Source organism: Pelophylax lessonae, assembly GCF_965119305.1.
Source record: "Pelophylax lessonae genome assembly, chromosome: 2".
Taxonomy (NCBI): domain Eukaryota; kingdom Metazoa; phylum Chordata; class Amphibia; order Anura; family Ranidae; genus Pelophylax; species Pelophylax lessonae.
Genome location: NC_138769.1, coordinates 294644100 through 294661955, shown reverse-complemented (window position 1 = coordinate 294661955; position 17856 = coordinate 294644100). Strand labels below are relative to the sequence as shown.

At 42.8% G+C, this 17856-nt stretch overlaps 1 protein-coding gene across 1 annotated transcript in view; it reads left to right on the top strand.

Moving 5' to 3' along the window:
* Positions 1-17856, top strand: part of CELSR2 (cadherin EGF LAG seven-pass G-type receptor 2) — a 164237-nt gene that overhangs the window by 840 nt on the left and 145541 nt on the right. The window contains exon 1 of the mRNA XM_082246686.1: positions 1-2923. This exon is cut by the window's left edge and continues 840 nt beyond it. Within this exon, the coding sequence (XP_082102812.1) occupies positions 1-2923 (2923 nt within the window). The remainder of the gene's footprint in view (positions 2924-17856) is intronic.

The following is a 17856-nucleotide window of genomic DNA, read 5'->3' as shown; positions in this document are numbered from 1 at the left end:
CCCCATAGTTCTCTTGATTTGAAACTACATTGCCAGATGTGCGGTAAGCCGGCAAGTGAAGCGTTTGTGTTGTATTGGAGAATCATGCTGCCTCAGTTATTCCCAGAAGTAGCTGATGCACACAGGGTGCCTAGAGGGAAAAGAAATATTAATAATAGTCCACAGTTTCAAACCCTAACATATCAAGTGTCTGTACCTGAAAACAAACCTGCAGGGACGTTTGTGGTGCAACTGAGGGCTACAGACCCAGATGCTGGCGAATTTGGCCAACTGGAGTACTCCATGGATGCACTGTTTGATAGTCGCTCATCTCATTTCTTCATTTTGGATCGAAACACTGGTGTGGTGACCACTACAAAGGAACTGGATAGAGAGACCAAGGCCACCCATGTTTTTAAGGTGATTGTAACGGATGCTGGCATCCCCCGTCGTACCGCCATGGCCACACTGTCTGTAACAGTCAGTGATACAAATGACCATGACCCGGTATTTGAGCAATCGGAATACAGAGAAAGTGTAAGAGAGAATATGGAGGTTGGCTATGAAGTAATGACTGTTCGTGCTACTGATGGGGATTCCCCAATCAATGCCAATATAGCCTATCGTATTGTATCAGAAACAGGGGAAGCTTTTGAAATTGACTCCCGTTCAGGAGTCATTAGGATGAAAGACTCAGTGGACAGAGAGGAAAGAGCATTTTACCAACTAGTTATTGAGGCAGATGACCAAGGACGTGATCCTGGGCCCCGCAGTTCTACAACCACTGTGTATATATCAGTTGAAGACGAAAATGACAATGCACCACAGTTCAGTGAGAAGCACTATGTGGCACAGGTACCTGAAGACACTATACCTGACTCCCAAATCCTAGTTGTAACTGCAACAGATAAAGATCAAGGAATTAATGCAGCAGTGCACTATAGTATTCTGAGTGGCAATGCTCGCGGCCTATTTTCCATCGATCCTCAGTCTGGTGCCATCTTTTTGGCTGGTGCTCTTGACTTTGAGACAGGAAGAGAACACACACTAAGGATAAGAGCACAAGATGGCGGACGGCCTCCATTGTCCAATGTGACTGGCTTGGTTACTGTCCAGGTTCTAGATGTAAATGACAATGCACCTGTTTTTGTAAGTGGCCCATTTCAAGCTGCTGTTTTAGAGAATTCTCCGCTAGGTTATTCAGTACTACAGGTTCAAGCACTCGATGCGGACTCGGGTGAAAACTCCAGGCTGGAATACAGACTTACAGGAGAAGCTGGACCATTTTCTATCAATAATAGCACTGGCTGGATTATAGTACAATCAGAGTTGGATAGGGAAGAGATTGAATTCTACAGTTTTGGAGTAGAAACGTGTGACCATGGCCATCCATCTCTGTCTTCTTCTGCTGCTGTCAATGTTCAGATATTGGATGTTAATGACAATGCTCCAGAATTTACTCAAAGCGAGTATCAAGCACGACTGAATGAAGATGCTGCTGTTGGCACCAGTGTTATGACAGTTTTAGCATTGGATAGGGATTTCCAGGCAACCATTACTTACCAGATTACATCTGGTAATACTCGACATCGCTTCTCCATCTCAAGCTTATCAGGAGGTGGTGGTCTCTTAACATTGGCACTACCTCTGGATTATAAATTAGAAAAACAATTTTTATTGACTGTAACAGCATCAGATGGAATGAGAACTGATACTGCACGTGTAGTGGTGAATGTGACTGATGCCAACACACACAGACCTGTCTTTCAGAGCTCTCATTACACAGTGAGTGTAAAAGAGGACCAGCCTGCAGGAACCACTGTGGTGATCATCAGTGCTTCAGATGAGGATACTGGAGAGAATGCTCGTATAACCTATCTGGCAGAAGAAGGTATGCCACAATTTGCCATTGACCCCGACACAGGGGCAGTTACAACAACCATGGAGTTAGATTATGAAGTTCAGGTTTCGTACACATTAGCCATAACTGCCCATGATAATGGCATTCCTCAAAAGTCTGATACTACTTATCTTGAAATTCTAGTAACAGATGTAAATGACAACCCCCCAGTCTTCCAGCGAGCATCCTATAGTGGTACAATAACTGAAGATGCACCTGTTTACACAAGTGTCCTTCAAATATCTGCCACTGATCGTGACTCAGGCCTTAACGGAAGGGTCTTCTACACCTTTACAGGTGGAGATGATGGTGATGGAGATTTCACAGTGGAGTATACCTCAGGCATCGTGAGGACACTAAGACAGCTGGATCGAGAGAATGTAGTACAATATCGACTCAAAGCTTTTGCAGTTGACAAGGGTCATCCAACACCACATCGCACGCCTACTGAAATAATCATCACAGTATTAGATGTTAATGACAATGCCCCAGTATTTGCTAGAGATGAACTGGAAGTAATGGTATTGGAGAACAGCCCACTTGGTCTACCACTTGCCACAATTACAGCCACTGACCCCGATGAAGGCATTAATGCTCAAATTATGTATCAGATTGTTGAAGGCAACATTCCAGAAATTTTTCAGTTGGATATATTTTCTGGAGAGTTGACTGCATTGGTTGACTTAGATTATGAGGAACGACCGGAGTATCTTATAGTGGTGCAAGCCACCTCAGCTCCATTAGTCAGTAGAGCTACTGTTAGAGTGCGCTTAGTAGATGTTAATGATAATGCTCCAACTCTTAGTAATTTCAGGGTTGCCTTCAACCACTATATTGGTGGTGGTGGTGGCAGCTTTCCACGTGGAGTAATTGGAAAAGTGCCAGCACGAGATCCTGATATAAGTGATTCGTTGAGCTTTACTTTCCTCCAAGGGAATGAATTAGGCCTTCTTCTACTTAATGCAAGTACTGGGGAGTTACAGTTAAGTCGTGACCTTGACAGCAACCGACCACTAGAAGCAGCAATGGAAGTGGCAGTTACAGGTGAGTTTTATTTTATATTTTATTTATTGTATGGTTTCAAAATTACTCACATCTTTCAAGGTAGTTGATTATCATTGTGTAATAAAGTAAAATGTTAGCTTTTTTTGAAAATAGTCACAAAAAACATGTATAAGAGCCGGTTCACATTAGCGTGACACGACTCCTTACTACTTCGGGGGCGACTTGTGCATTACAGTGCACCACGACTTCGGAGCGACTTGCAGGGACTTCACCTAATGGAAGTCTATGCAAGTTGCTCCGAGGTCGCCCCGAAATAGTACAGGACCCTTTTTCTAAGTCGGAGCGACTTGTGTCGCTCCTATTAGAACGGGTCCTGTAGCGGTCAATGGACCGCGAGGGAGCACGACTTGTCAGGCTAGTGTGAATGGGCTCTAAAAGCATCTATAAATGTTTTTACACAAGATTCACATACCTTTCACCCAGAATTCTTACTTAGGGGTCTTTTTATATATGTTTTCATACAAGATTCCTGTACCTTTCACCCAGGATTCTTACTCTTCATAACTGTTTTTACTCAAAATTAACACAACATTCAGGATTCGCACATCTACTAATTCTGGGGGAAAGTTGTGTCAATCTTGTAAAATTTTTACACTTGGTTAAATTATTTCAATTCAATTTTCTGTCAGTTTACCTTTGTGCTTATAAAAAATGGTGCTGCAAGCTGCATGAGATAGTGATATATTGTTTCTAATATACGCATTTCTGGATATTTTATTATTTACTGGATTTTGTTTTTATTGACCATTTTCTAGGTTGGCTGTAAAATATATTATCTATTTCCTGTATGCATGACTTTTCTCTTGAAGTTGCTGTGACCTGCACTGTTCTGCACTATGTGCCTGGGCATTGCAGTCAAGTTAGGATGATCAGTAATGCAAATGAAAAACACGTCTTTGACTTCATTCACATCAGAACATAGTTTCGCCAGTGTGTTGTGTGCTGAAAGTGTGATGTTAAACAAATGATGTAATCCACACTTTTAGTGATGTCATACTTCCACAATCAATATATATAACTGTGTACATAGAAAGGAAGCCTACGTGTTGTTGGCTTGTGTTTTTTTTTTTTTTTTGTAGATTAGCCATATTAGTGCACTTGCAGCAACACAGTTACATTTTCAGGATACGATTTCGGGGTGTATCGCCTTCTTGTCAGTCCTAGAAGTACTGACGGGGATTTGCCCTGAAAGCTTGTCCTAAAAATTTACCTGGTCATGCAAATAAACAAAGTATCATGGACAATACTGAACTGTTTATTTTGTAGAAAATGCATAACCAATATTATTAAATGTGATGTAATGCCAGTCATGGTAAATTATAAAACAGCATATAAAAAGAAATCTAAAATACTGAGGCAAAAAAGAAAAACACATTTGTATTTTGCTCCTTGCTTCAACATGCTTTTACATGCAGAAGAAAACGACTTGCATATGAATGAATCTTTTGTTAGAGTAGTGTTTTGATATGCCTAATGCAGTGTTTTTGGGAGTTGATCTTCTCCTCCATGCTTGTGAGACAAGAGGTAGGGGAGCCGTTCCTAATCAAATCTTTGCTAATATGATGCAATTCCCATCTTTGCTTAAATGGTTGCATGGAGGTCCAATCATAATTGGGTGTAGTTAGCAGACAAATTGTGCCCATTAGTGGTACGGGATGAAAAAGGGAATCCTCTAAAAAATGTTTAATAGATATAACACAAGGTTCAGTGGTTTGAGGTATGCGGCGTATACTGCAGCGTACAGATTGTAGTGGCCCATAGATAATGCATTGCATAAAATAAACAATGGTGGTCCAGACTATATAACATAAATCTAAACCACACTATGTACAGAGTGCAATGGTCTGCTGTATGTCACAAAATAGTGTGCCGAGTGCAGGGGTTCACATTCTGTTATATGCACAATGTTATGCTTATGTTTTTTTCTTCTGGTACACAAAAACAAACATGCAGGGGTCAGGAGTTGGACTATTTGGTTTAAATAATGCCCCGTTTCCACTGAGCGGTACGGTTCGGTACGGTATGCAATTTTTGCCATTTCCGTTGTCAAAAGTTGTGAATGGTACCCTAATTCCGAACTGTACCATAACACTTTTTTGGGACCCTTTCGTTGGGGTACCAAGCACATTAGTACAGTACCAACAGGGTGGAGCTACACTGTTGAGGTACTATTGAGCTGAGGTACTGTTGGCGGTGGAAACGCAAGCCTGATCAAGGTGTACCATTCCGAACCGTACTGAACTGTAAAGAACCGAACCGTAAAGAACCGAACCGTACCGCTCAGTGGAAACGAGGCATAAGAGTCTAACCATTTAGTCTTAGAGTCGGTTCACACTGGGGCGACACGACTCTGCACGACTTGGGGAGGCGACTTGTCAGTCCCATGCACCACGACTTCGGAGCGACTTGCAGGGACTTCACATAATGGAAGTCTATGCAAGTCGCTCCGAGGTCGCCCCAAAGTAGTACAGGACCCTTTTTCTAAGTTGGACCGACTTGTGTCGCTCCTATTAGAATGGGTCCTGTACTACTCAATGGACCGCGACCGAGCGCGACCCGTCAGGCTGACAAGTCGCCTGACAAGTCATGCTAGTCTGAATGGGCTCTTAAAATGTTAGTTGTACAGGCTTACTTATAGTGGAACTTCCCTCTCTCAATCAACATGGACTATTTTTAATCCTTATGCTGCTGGCATTAGTAAATAGATAGGAAAGTATATCATATTTACTTTAAATTTTTTTGTTACATTTCTTCAGTTACTTCCTGGTTTCCATGCCTAGACAAATGATGTCCTACATCCCAGGAGTCTTCAGGAGAGAAATGAGGGTTCTCAGCTCAGCCTATGCCTGAGCTAAGGCATATGGATTCCAGGAAGTAAATGATACATGAATCATCTGCCCTCACTCAAGATGGCCATGACCAGAAAGGCTAGGGGGTGTTTTTCAAAATAATTTCTCAGCAAAATAAAGCATGGAGACCTGGATGGATGGATGGGGGGGGGGGGGGGATTGCTTTGAATAATACAAATGAATAAAATAGCATTTTTGGTTTTTGGTGCTTAGATGCAGTGCAGTTCCCTTTCATGGAAAATATATATATATATACAAATATGTCCTTCAACGCCTAAGTTACCATAGCAGTCTTAAACACCATGCCCTGTTGTCGTTTACTCTTCTCTTTACTGCAGACACTCTTTAAAATCACCACAAACATCAGTGATTGCAACAGATTCATGTACCTGTTGAGAATAGGTAAATTAATCTTTTGCAGGAAGTGGTGGCACAGATGCCGTAGTCTCCACACTGGACAATCCGTCCTCAGAGAAGCTCACAAACGCCGAGCCTGCTAAAATCAGAGGCTGAGCATTACTAACCTTCCTTCCCAGCCACTGTGTCCGTCACACATTGATAGGGACAGCAGGCAAGAAGTTTTGTTGTGGGGTGAGACTCCATTCACACCAGCGTGACTTGTCAGGCGACTTGTCACCCTGACAAGTCGCGCTCCCTCGCGGTCCATTGACCGCTACAGGACCTGTTCTAATAGGAGCGACACAAGTCGCTCCGACTTAGAAAAAGGGTCCTGTACTACTTCGGGGCGACCTCGGAGCGACTTGCATAGACTTCCATTATGTGAAGTCCCTGCAAGTCGCTCCGAAGTCGTGGTGCATGGGAATGCACAAGTCGCCCCCCCAAGTAGTACAGAGTCGTGCCGCCCCAGTGTGAACCGAGTCTTAGACTAGCTGAGACGAGCTCCCCATCAGGTCTGCCTCCATTGTTGACGGAAGCTCATGTTGTTCTACCACTAAAAAACATAAATAGAAAACCAACATGTACACAATTCTATACCCATAGTGGATCCAGAGGAAAGTAAAAAAAAAAAAAAAACTATGGTCATATTTGGGTAATGAACTCAGCCAGCACTTCCACTCCTTTGCTTATGTTCAGCTGTCAATCAGGGAATCTCCTGAATCGGGGCCAGGGATGAGTCTGTGGTTGCTAGGATGCTGGCAACCACCAGTATCCTAGTAACCCATGAACCCTGTTGGGAAAATTCTCACAATAATGACCACCTCCCAACACATACAATCCCTACTCTGAGCAGTGGCATCTCTCTGTGTGCCAACTGAGTTGGTCTTAAAGTGGGTTTAAAGGCTCAAGGTTTTTTAACTTTATGCATTCTATGCATGAAGCTTAAAAACCTTCTGTGTGCAGTGGCTCCTCCTAATACTCACCCAAGCTCCCTCCCGATCCAGCAATGTGCATGAGAGCTGAGATTCTCCTGGGTCTCTCATTCCTCATTGGCTGAGACAGCAGTGGGAGCCATTGGCCCTGCTGACAGCTGATGAGTCATCGGTTGTTAAGGACTCGGCAGCTTGCTCCTGGACTGCTCCATGGCAACCAGCTATTCACAGTTTGTTAAAGAGGAAAAAAAAGGCATGAAAATGACATGCAAAGACGTGGGTTCAAAAACGCACCAGAGAAACACATTGACCGCAGCCGCATAGATGTGAACATAGGGTGAGAAAGTAAAGTTGTGCTTTACCAGTTTGCTGCTGTGAAATGGAGGACAACTCCTCCCTAGGTAATGAAGTCCTATCAAAATGGGACTTTTCAAGATAATAACAAAGTCTCAAAACAAATTCGTTTAAGGCTCCATTCACACTGCCGCCACTTGTCAGGCTACTTGTCGGTCCATTGACTGCTACAGGACCCGTTCTAATTGGAGCGACACAAGTCACTCCGACTTAGAAAAAGGGTCCTGTACTACTTCGGGGCGACCTCGGAGCGACTTGCGTAGACATTCATTATATGAAGTCTGTGCAAGTCGCGCCGAAGTCGCGGTGCACGGGACTTCACAAGTCGCCCCCGAAGTAGTACAGAGTCGTGCCGCTGCAGTGTGAATGCTGCTTAAATATTTAATAAAACTTTATTTATAAATTACATAAAAAAGTGTACTCAAACGCAAGAAAAGAAATTCTGTTACACTTCCCCTGCTAGTGTCTTGTTACATACCATGTTGAAATATGCATACACCATTGTGGTTGTTTATTTGCACAATACCATTTCATAATATATTCATTAAACAGTAGCAACAATGGTGGAAGACCAACTGAGCAGAAGACTCTACGCATTTCATTTACAGACTTTTAGTTTCTTCAGGAGTAGCGGTTGGTGACCAATCTAAAACATGGTAACAATAAGTACCATTCATTTACCTTCAGACGTAATATCAATTATGGTCATCAGGAAGGATCTCTTAGAACAGTGATGGCGAACCTTGGCACCCCAGATGTTTTGGAACTACATTTCCCATGATGCTCATGCACTCTGCAGTGTAGTTGAGCATCATGGGAAATGTAGTTCCAAAACATCTGGGGTGCCAAGGTTCACCATCACTGTCTTAGAACATAGGCCCTATGCACCCTGGACATCTTGCAAACACTCCTAGGCTCCCTTCCTCCCATCTGACGTTTCTAAACTCATGTACCATGTTTAGGCACGTCAAGCACTTGAGAATTAATTTAATTGTCCAGAATAAGGATTTAATTTGGGCACTGAATTTAAAGCTCAAATGCTAAACGCGCCTAGCACTTAGGAGCATTTAGACTTTGTTTATACATGTTTAGGTGCATCAAGTGTTTTTTCTGCCAAAATTCTGCTGTTCCCGAATGCACTTGTTGTGGGAGTTTTATTCTGCCTTTAAACATCCCTCCCTTTTAAATCCTCTAAACGCCTACAGTATGTGTGCATGGACACATAGGTTAACATGCAGGGGGGCGTTCAGAGGCAGCAAAAACCCACCAAAAGCACTTAGAAAACATCATTAGGCTTAATTATTACTTACAACCTCAATATAAATCTGGTTTTGGGCAGCGTCCAGATAAGCAAAGAAGTCACTCAAGAGGGACCATGGGAAGGATACCCCACAACCCTACCACCATGACCTAAAATATCAATCAATTATTAATCTATGTACATGAAAAATTCCCTAATGTATCAAGAGTACTAAAAAAAGTTACTTTTGTAAGAGAGGGAGATAGATATTGACTTAAAATACAGATGCGGGGCAGCCCGCCATGTGCACCAACCCCTCTAATGGTTTAATATATTTTTTAAAAAAATGCAATAAATCAGGCAGTTATTGATCCATTAGGCCTCTTTCACACAGTCCGGATCCAGTTTTGCTCATCAGGGGATCTCTCCATTGATCCCCTGTTTAAGCTGAGCGGCTTGGCCGAATGACAGGTCCGTGTTCAGTATGGACAGAGCCCGCTCTGCTCTATGGGCAGCCGGATGTAAATGGACCAGCTTTCCGTTTACACCTGACTGCACTCCGATCCGATCCTGCCAGCAAGAGGGGAACGGATTGCATTTTTTTTTTTTTTTTTGCTGGATCTGATTGGACTTGGAGGTATCCAGGTGTGAATTGACACAGTTACATCCGACGTGCCATAGAGGAGAATGGAGGATCCGATCACGTCCAGCTGAAAAACAAAACGGTGGACCCAATCAGACCTCTCTTGTGAAAGGGTCCTAAACAATCAATTCCTGTGCATTCAGCTGCAGTGCAATTTGACAGCCCATTCATTTAAATGGGCTTTAAATCACAATGGACTACACAAAAAGTAGCGCATGTCCTACTTTTGTAAAAACGCTCAACACAAAATTGAATGGTACAACAGGACCATGCGATCTGGTGCCTGCAAATCCACTGCATTTTCAATTCTGGCATGAAACAGCCCCTAAAAGATATTCCTGTGACATCATGTAAAGGATTCCATTGCAGTCTCCTCATTCTGCTTCGCTGATTTGTTGACCCATTGGCCTGCTTTGTTTCACTAACCCAGAAGTATGCAGATAAGGCTGACTTTCCTGATCTGCCTGCTTGTTATGGGTCAGTGACTCATAAGCATAGTAGCCAGTCTACTAACCTTTTCAGGTGGTCCGCAAGGGTAGCCACCATATTTCTCAGCAAGAGCTTATGTTGAAGAGGGGCTCCAGTCTGGAAAAAATAAAAAAATACTGTAGCTGCTGACTTTTAATATAGGGAAACTTACCTGTCCAGGGATCCCACGATGTCGGCACACCGAGCCGATATGTCAGTTGGCTTTGGGTGCAGGCACCTGCATTGTAGGTAATGCAGCCAACTTCACAGCCAGTTTCCCACTGAATGGTCCCGTAGTCTTCCAGGACTGGTGTCCCCCCCCCCCAGAAGGCAGCAGGGGGAAGGAGGAGGGTCCGGAAATGTCCTATTTTGCTGATCTTACCCAGAAGTGGGAGCGGGTACCTGTCAAAACCAGGTACCCTCTCCCCCCCCAAAAAGTGGCAAATGGCAGGGGGAGGAGGGAGGGGAGGCGAACAAGCGGAGCTTCCCTTTTTGGGTGGAGCTCTGCTTTAAGTTGTTCCAATATACGTAGATCCATTTGAATCTGCTCATCTGTACCAGCTGCTTTATCATACCAATACAGCCATGTTTGTTTTCCCAATTATGATTTACTATTGCTTACATAGTGCTATGGTAGTTCTCTTTTTATGAGGAATAGGTAATTATGCGTGCGTTATGCCTTGTACACATGATCAGATAATCGATCGACTTATTGTTCGCATTTTGTTACATGATTCTAATATCGAATTCAACAATGCGTACTAAACGTATGATTTTTTTTTTTTTTGGTCCGATTCTGGAAAAGCTTCCTGGTTGCGTAGCTACGTATCAGATAATGCAAAACAAAATCAATGGCCAGGCTTTTTCCGGGTTATTTTCATGTTTCTGATCATGCGTAGTCTTTATCTATTGATTTTTAGCGGACGCAAACTTTACTGATTAAATGATTGTCATTCGCTAGTCTATCGTACGACAAAAGTTTTCGTGTTTGTCGAAAATGGGCCTATCCCATTTCGGCCGATAATGGGTTAAAAATGCAGAAATTAATGGCCGCCGTAAGAAAGGAGGAGGGCGCAGCGCAGGTTTAAAAAGTCCCGCCTCTGGCCGGCCGCCCGCCCGCCTCTCAATGATGTCCCTACTACTATGATCTGTGTATGAATGAAGTGACACACCAGGCGGGAGGGCGGGCTGAGCGGCCGCTAATAGCTGTAACTATGTGAGCTTCACTTCACTTCCCTGTCAGCGGGACGATGAGCATGAATGAACTGGGAGGCGCGCGGCCGGCCAGAGGCGGGTCTTTTGAATGAAGGACACCGGAGGAGCACTCAGCAGAGTGACAGTAAGGAGATTGAATCGTTGGGATGGGGAGGGGCGCTGAGGCAGGGGGGGGGGTGTACTGCCGAGGGGGACGCTGAGGCAGTGGGGGGGGGGTTAGCTGAGGCAGCTTACCAATGGTATTAGTATTATGCAGCATGAGGGGGTTAATGTATTGCCACTGCTGGTCACTGATGCATTAGTGACCGACCAGTGGCAGTTAATTAACCCCTTTGTGCTGCATTAGTGTAACCAGTATCAGTGCAACCAGTGTTAATTAACACTGATACTGCTTGCACTAATGCAGCACAAAGGGGTTAATTAACTGCCACTGGTCGGTCACTAATGCATCAGTGACCAGCAGTGGCAATACATTAACCCCCTCATGCTGCATAATAGAAATACCATTGGTAATTAAATTAACCTCTTGCCAACCCATCACAGTACATATACTGTGACAGGGTAGCAGCGACAGGTGTACGTCGCTGCCTGTTTTTGTTGTATGCCCATCTTCTATCTATTTTAAAATTATTTGGGGGAAAAAGTAATTTTCGGTCTTGGTTTTCGGCCAAGGGCATCCTGCATTTTCGGTTTCGGCCCAAAATTTTCGTTTCGGTGCATCCCTAGTACTAACTAACAATCAGATTATTGTGCGATCAATTCAAAAGCGTTTTTTTTTCTGTACGATTATGGCTTCTTTCACACGGCCGCTCAGTTTATTTCATCTGCTGCGGCACTTTTTTATTTTTTATTTTTACGGACACAGATGACACTTGTGTCATCCGGTCCGTATGTCCGCATATCATCCCATCCGTTTGCGGATGATATACGGACATAATGTATGTCTATGTGATTGCGGATGTCAGCGGATGACACCGATGACATCCGATTTTGCGTCCTTTCCGTTTTTTAAACGGAAGAAAAATAGGGTTCTGTTCCGTTCCAAAAAATGGAGCAGAACTGAAAGGACGCAAATCGGATGTCAGCGGATGGTCATCCGCTGACATCCGCAATCCCATTGACATGCATTATGTCCGTATATCACCCGCAAACGGATGGGGTGATATACGGACATGCGGAACGCCCGTGTGAAAGGGGCCTATCTGATCGTGTGTACGAGGCATTACTGTCTGGTGCCGAAGAGTTTTGTCATACTTGAATGCTTGTTATCACTGTAAAGTATCGGATTGTCTGCCCTGGGCATTGCTGAGAGACATAGGACATGACTGCAGAGAGATCTATCTATGGTTTTTGCACTCATGGCTGGAAGAACTCTAAGTAGGTAATTTGTATGAAATGAACCACAAAGGTAAAACTTGGCATGCTGCAGCTTTTCTGATGCCTATTTGTTAAAAAAAAAAAAAAAAAGAAATGAAAACAAAGGAACATATTAGCCATACCAACTCAGAGTAGGGGCCTATTTAGATTCACTACAAGTGAAATAATCACTCATTTAAAACACAGGCACCAGGAAGATACACCTGCAGTGAATGTTTGGTAAATGTCATATCCACTGCTGTGTATATATGATGTATTTTCCCGAACACAGAACTGGGATTTTTTATTTTTACGCTGGTACAGGTGGGCACCATATTGATTGGTTATTTAGATAAGCCTTAGGATCAGTTCATATCTGTGCAGTGTGTTTTTGGTGTGTTGCATTTTAGGCGCATTACTATTGTACTTTGTATTTACGTTTTGATGAAACCGCCTCAAAGATGCACCCCCCTTTTTTTTTTAAAGTAAAAAACCGAAACTGCACATAAAACCCTCAGGTATGAATAGGGCCCTATGCAACATAGTTGCTAAAGTCTTATGCTGGCTACATAAGGCCCCTTTCACACTAAGGGGTCCTTTCACATGGGTGTTCCGTATGTCCGTTTTTCATCCATCCGTTTGCGGATGAAAAACAGACATGTCTATGTATGTCTATGAGCTAGCGGACGTTAGCGGATGACCATCTGCTGACATCCGTTTTTCGTCTGTTCCGTTAAGTTCCGTTTTTTGAGACGGAAGAGAACCCTATTTTTCTTCCGTTTTAAAAACGGAACGGATGCAAAAACGGATGTCATCCGCTAACATCTGCTATCCCATAGACATACATTATGTCACTTTTTCATCCGCAAACGAATGGATGAAAAACGGACACACGGAATGGACCTTAAAAAGTGACATCCATGTCCGTTTAAAACAAAAAAAAGTCACTGAACTGAAGAAAAAACGGACCGTGCCTTGTGAAAGGACCCATACTGTCTGTTTTTCATCCATCCGTTGATGGATGAAAAACAGACATCAATGCATCTCTATGTAAAAACAGATGACAACGGATGATCATTCGTTAACATCCATTTTCATTCACTTCCGTCAATGTCCATTTGTTGGAATGGATGAATGCCCTATTTTTCATCCATCAAAAAAAAATGGATCGGACGAAAAACGGATGTAAACGGACAAAACGGATGCAAAAACTGATACATTTTGACGTGACTGAACTGATGAACTGAACGGACCGTATGTGTGAAAGGGGCCTAAGTATCAGTATTATAAAAGAATTTGACAAATATTGTTAGTTTTCTTTTTTTTTAAATTACAGTTTCAACATTTTTAAGGTTGCTTTCACACTGATGTGTTTTCGCTGCGATTTTACCGTGCAAAACGTGCAATCCCTTTTAAATCTTATCGGACACTTCACACCACTCAGCTATGGGTACAATGGTTTGAAATGTCCTGTGTTCTGCATTTTTGCTGTGGTTTTCAAAACTGCACCAAAATGAATAGAAAACGTGGAAAAAAATGCACCTGCGACGCTAAGTCAGATGTTCAAGTTTCAAAGGTGCATGCTGGGTAATAGGCACCTAGAAAACGCACCAGAAATGCATAAAAAACGCATATGCTTTTTTTTTGGAAACAGAGCAGTGTCAAACAGCCTAAATAATTTTATGGCATTTATTCGAAGATGGATGAAGTCTGGGAAAAAGAAAAAATCAAAGCCGGCAGCTACAAATACTGTAGCTGCTGGCTTTTAATATAGGGACACGTACCTGTCCAGGGATCCCGCCATGTCAGCACCCCGAGCCGATATGTCAGTTGGCTTCGGATGCAGGCACCTGCATTGTAAGTAAAGCCTCGTACACACGCAAAGATTGTTGGCCGTGAATTTTCGGCCAACGTCCGATCGGCCGATTATCGGCTTGTTAGTATGATGATTCCGACAACCGACTGCGACTTTTCGGCTGAACAAAATCTGGTGTGCATGCTATAAAATTTTTGTTGGCCGTCAACAGAACGGCCGATTTTCCATCAGTCAGTACAGATTTCGGCAGACAAAAATCAGATGAGCAAGACTGGGCATGCTCAGAGAAGAAAAAACACACGGAAAGTAAACCAGCACATGACATCACTTCTGAAGTTGGTTGTTGTTGGCCGAGAAAATTTGTGTGCAGTCTAGAGCACATTGCAACCAACACAACAACACTGGACAAAAGACGGCCGATCGGTCGGCCAACAATCGTTGCGTGTGTACGAGGCTTTAGGCTTCACAGCCAGTTTCCCCCTGCGTATACGCGAGTTGCGCTGCTATTTCTGAATGGTCCTGTCATCTTCTGGAACCGATGGGTCCCCCAAGAAGGCAGCGGGGGGGGGGGGGGGCTTGGGGGGTGTGTATTACAGTTTCAAAATTTTTAAGGTTGCTTTCACACTGATGTGTTTCTGCTGCGATTTTACAAAAATGTGCAATCCCTTTAAATCTTATCAGATGCTTCACACCACTGGTTTGAAATGTCCTGCATTCTGCATCTTTGCTGTGGTTTTCAAAACTGCACCAAAATGAATAAAAAAAGTGGAAAAAAATACACCTGCATTGCTCAGTCAGATGTTCAAGTTTCAAAGGTGCATGCTGGGTAATAGGCGCCTAGAAAACGCACCAGAAATGGATAAAAAAAACGCATAAGCTTTTTTTTTTTGTAACAGAGCAGTGTCAAACAGCCTAAATCATTTTATGGCACCAGAAATGCATAAAAAACGCATACGCTTTTTTTGTAACAGAGCAGTGTCAAACAGCATAAATCATTTTATGGCATTTAATTGAAGATGGATTTGGAAGTACCAATATGAGAAGTATTTTATACTTATTTTAATAACGTGGGTTTTTTTTATAACTACCAGTATTAATTTTTTAGACTTTGGAACTAATCCACTAACCCTCATATGCCAATTAAAAACTGTCCCCTTCTCTGCTGTGCCATTGCGCCTTGCATAACTTCCTATGCATAGGCCTGGCCCCCCACAGTCTAACGCTAATTTGGCCTGGCAATATGTCACCCTGGCACTGAGCGCAGTCAGAAGGGGTTGTTCATTATTTTCTCCATACCCAGAAGTTGTGATTTTTCTCCAGGCTCCAGTAGCACAGCTTGGAAGAGGGGAAATTTACATTTCCATACCATCTGGCACCTTATGGTGACTAGTGGGTGGGAGGAGGGCTTTGTTTAAAAAGTAACATCTTGTAACAAGACCGGAGCACTGTCATTCCCTGATTGTAGCAAGTAAAATCCTGCCTAATACATTACTTGTTATTAATGGAACAATCCCATGGAATGTTTCTTTCATCTTTGATAAAAGCAAGCAATATTATTACATGTGTAAAAACGTACTCGTTATGTAGCTTGATGAATTAGGTTGTTGTGTATGTAGGTTACAGGTTACACACTTTTTCAGCCAGTTTTCAGGCGCATTTTTTGTTTTTTGTTTTTTACCATTTTTCTTATGATTTTCAAGTTTCAAGCATTTTTGTTTTGGTCAATGGAAGTAGTATTGTGTAACATCATATGTTGTGGTGGTCCTTCTATCATCATCTATTTTTTTTATGTTGTGTTGTGGTGACTTGTGCTATCAAAGCTCTTGAGCCATGTCCGCTATGCCATGTTTCTTGTAATGGGCAGCACCGGTGTTTTGGAGGTTCTTATGGGCCCTCAGCAGTCAGATAAAAGTCTCAACATCCACATGGACACTCCTGAATCATTACATTCCTCGAGTCGATAGGAGAAACAGACCAGTTGGTAGGCCCAAGACCGTGCCAGAACCTGTGTCTCATGTTTCAGGGGTACTTATTGAGGTCTATGATACCAAAAATGTGCAATTCTGCCCCGAAAAAAAAATAGCTTGTGTACTTTTTTGTGCGACAAGCGGCAGCACGTATGAACAGGAACCGTTGAATTTATTTGTAATCTTTACATTGAGCGTTGTCACACTTCAGGAAACACATGACAGATTGCTTAGGTGTGAACGGGGGCTATAGAGGTGTGTGCTCATACTTTTGAGAGTTGGGATAAATTTGAATACTCCTAGCTTTTCCTTGGCTCGGCTTTCAGCTTTTACGCCCAGGTTTTGAATAGACATAAAGTAGTGACCTCTTAGCACATATCCAATTACAGTGACATGGAACCTGTTCTTCTGTATACCTTTTGTATTTCTTCACCTACTGATCTGCTGTAGGGTTTTTTTCTCTCTTGCCTCAACATAGTTTTCATACTGTGTGACTTTTAAGCAAGCATTCTATTACATCTTTAATTCCATTCACTTTGCAGAGGGTTATTTTTGTATGTGGAATCAAATTTTCGCTTTTGTATAGAATGTTTTTTTTTTTCCTTTTAAAACAAAACCCTCTATATCTCTAATGCCTAACCTGTTGCCGTTCAACTGTGTGGCCCTTAGGGCCCCTGCAGACACTTGTTTTGTATTTTCTTACATAGCTGTTTACACAAGTCTATTAAGTGCCAGTTCACACTACCTGGGAAGTCGCGTGCACTGCAACTTTGGCGCGACTTGCACGGACTTCATATAATGAATGTCAATGCAAGTCGCTCCGATGTCGCCCCGAAGTAGTACAGGAACTACTTTCTAAGTCGGAGCGACTTGAGTCGCTCCTATTAGAACGGTTCCCGTAGCACTGCATGGGCCGCGACTTGTCAGGCTGACCAGTCGCCTGACAAGTCGCGGTAGTGTGAATGGGCACTAAGGCCTCTTGCACACTGCAGCTTTTTTTTCTTTTTTTTTTAATTGTAATGTGCCTATGCACACATGCGCGTAAACAAGCGCCGTGCATTCTTCAGTAAAAACAAAATAGAAAAATCAGCTTTTTTGGTCAGGAATTAATGCCTCGTGCAGGCAAATACGCGTGATTGTGCACAAATGTGCACAAATGGGCATTTACAAAATGTGCAGAACAAGAACGTGAGAATACGGTTCTGCACATATGCGCAAAAATACACGCAAATACGTAGAAAAAAAAAACTGATGAAAAAGTAGATGCTTAAACAGGAGTATCGTCTGCAAGAGGCCTAAAGGAAACATATTCTTTAGACTGGTTAAAGTACTTGAAGATACAGTGCGCCTTTTGCAAAAAATAAATGCACCCGTATTAATAAAAAAAATTATATTTAATATTTTTTTTAATTGGAGCTTGCAACCGTACTTCTACTACAATCAGTGAATAGTGGGTGCAGTCCTCCAGCTCCTGCAGGCTATTGCTGCAGCCTCAGGTCCAAACCAACGAAATAACCTTCAGTTACAGGAGCTGAAGGAAGTATTAATGACGTCATCTCACTTGTTCTCCACTAAGAACTTTGAGTCCCTCTGCTGCAACTTGTAGTTTTCTTCTTATTTATAGATAACTAAAGAAAAGCCCCTAAATCTGTAAGGAGTAGGGGCTACGGACT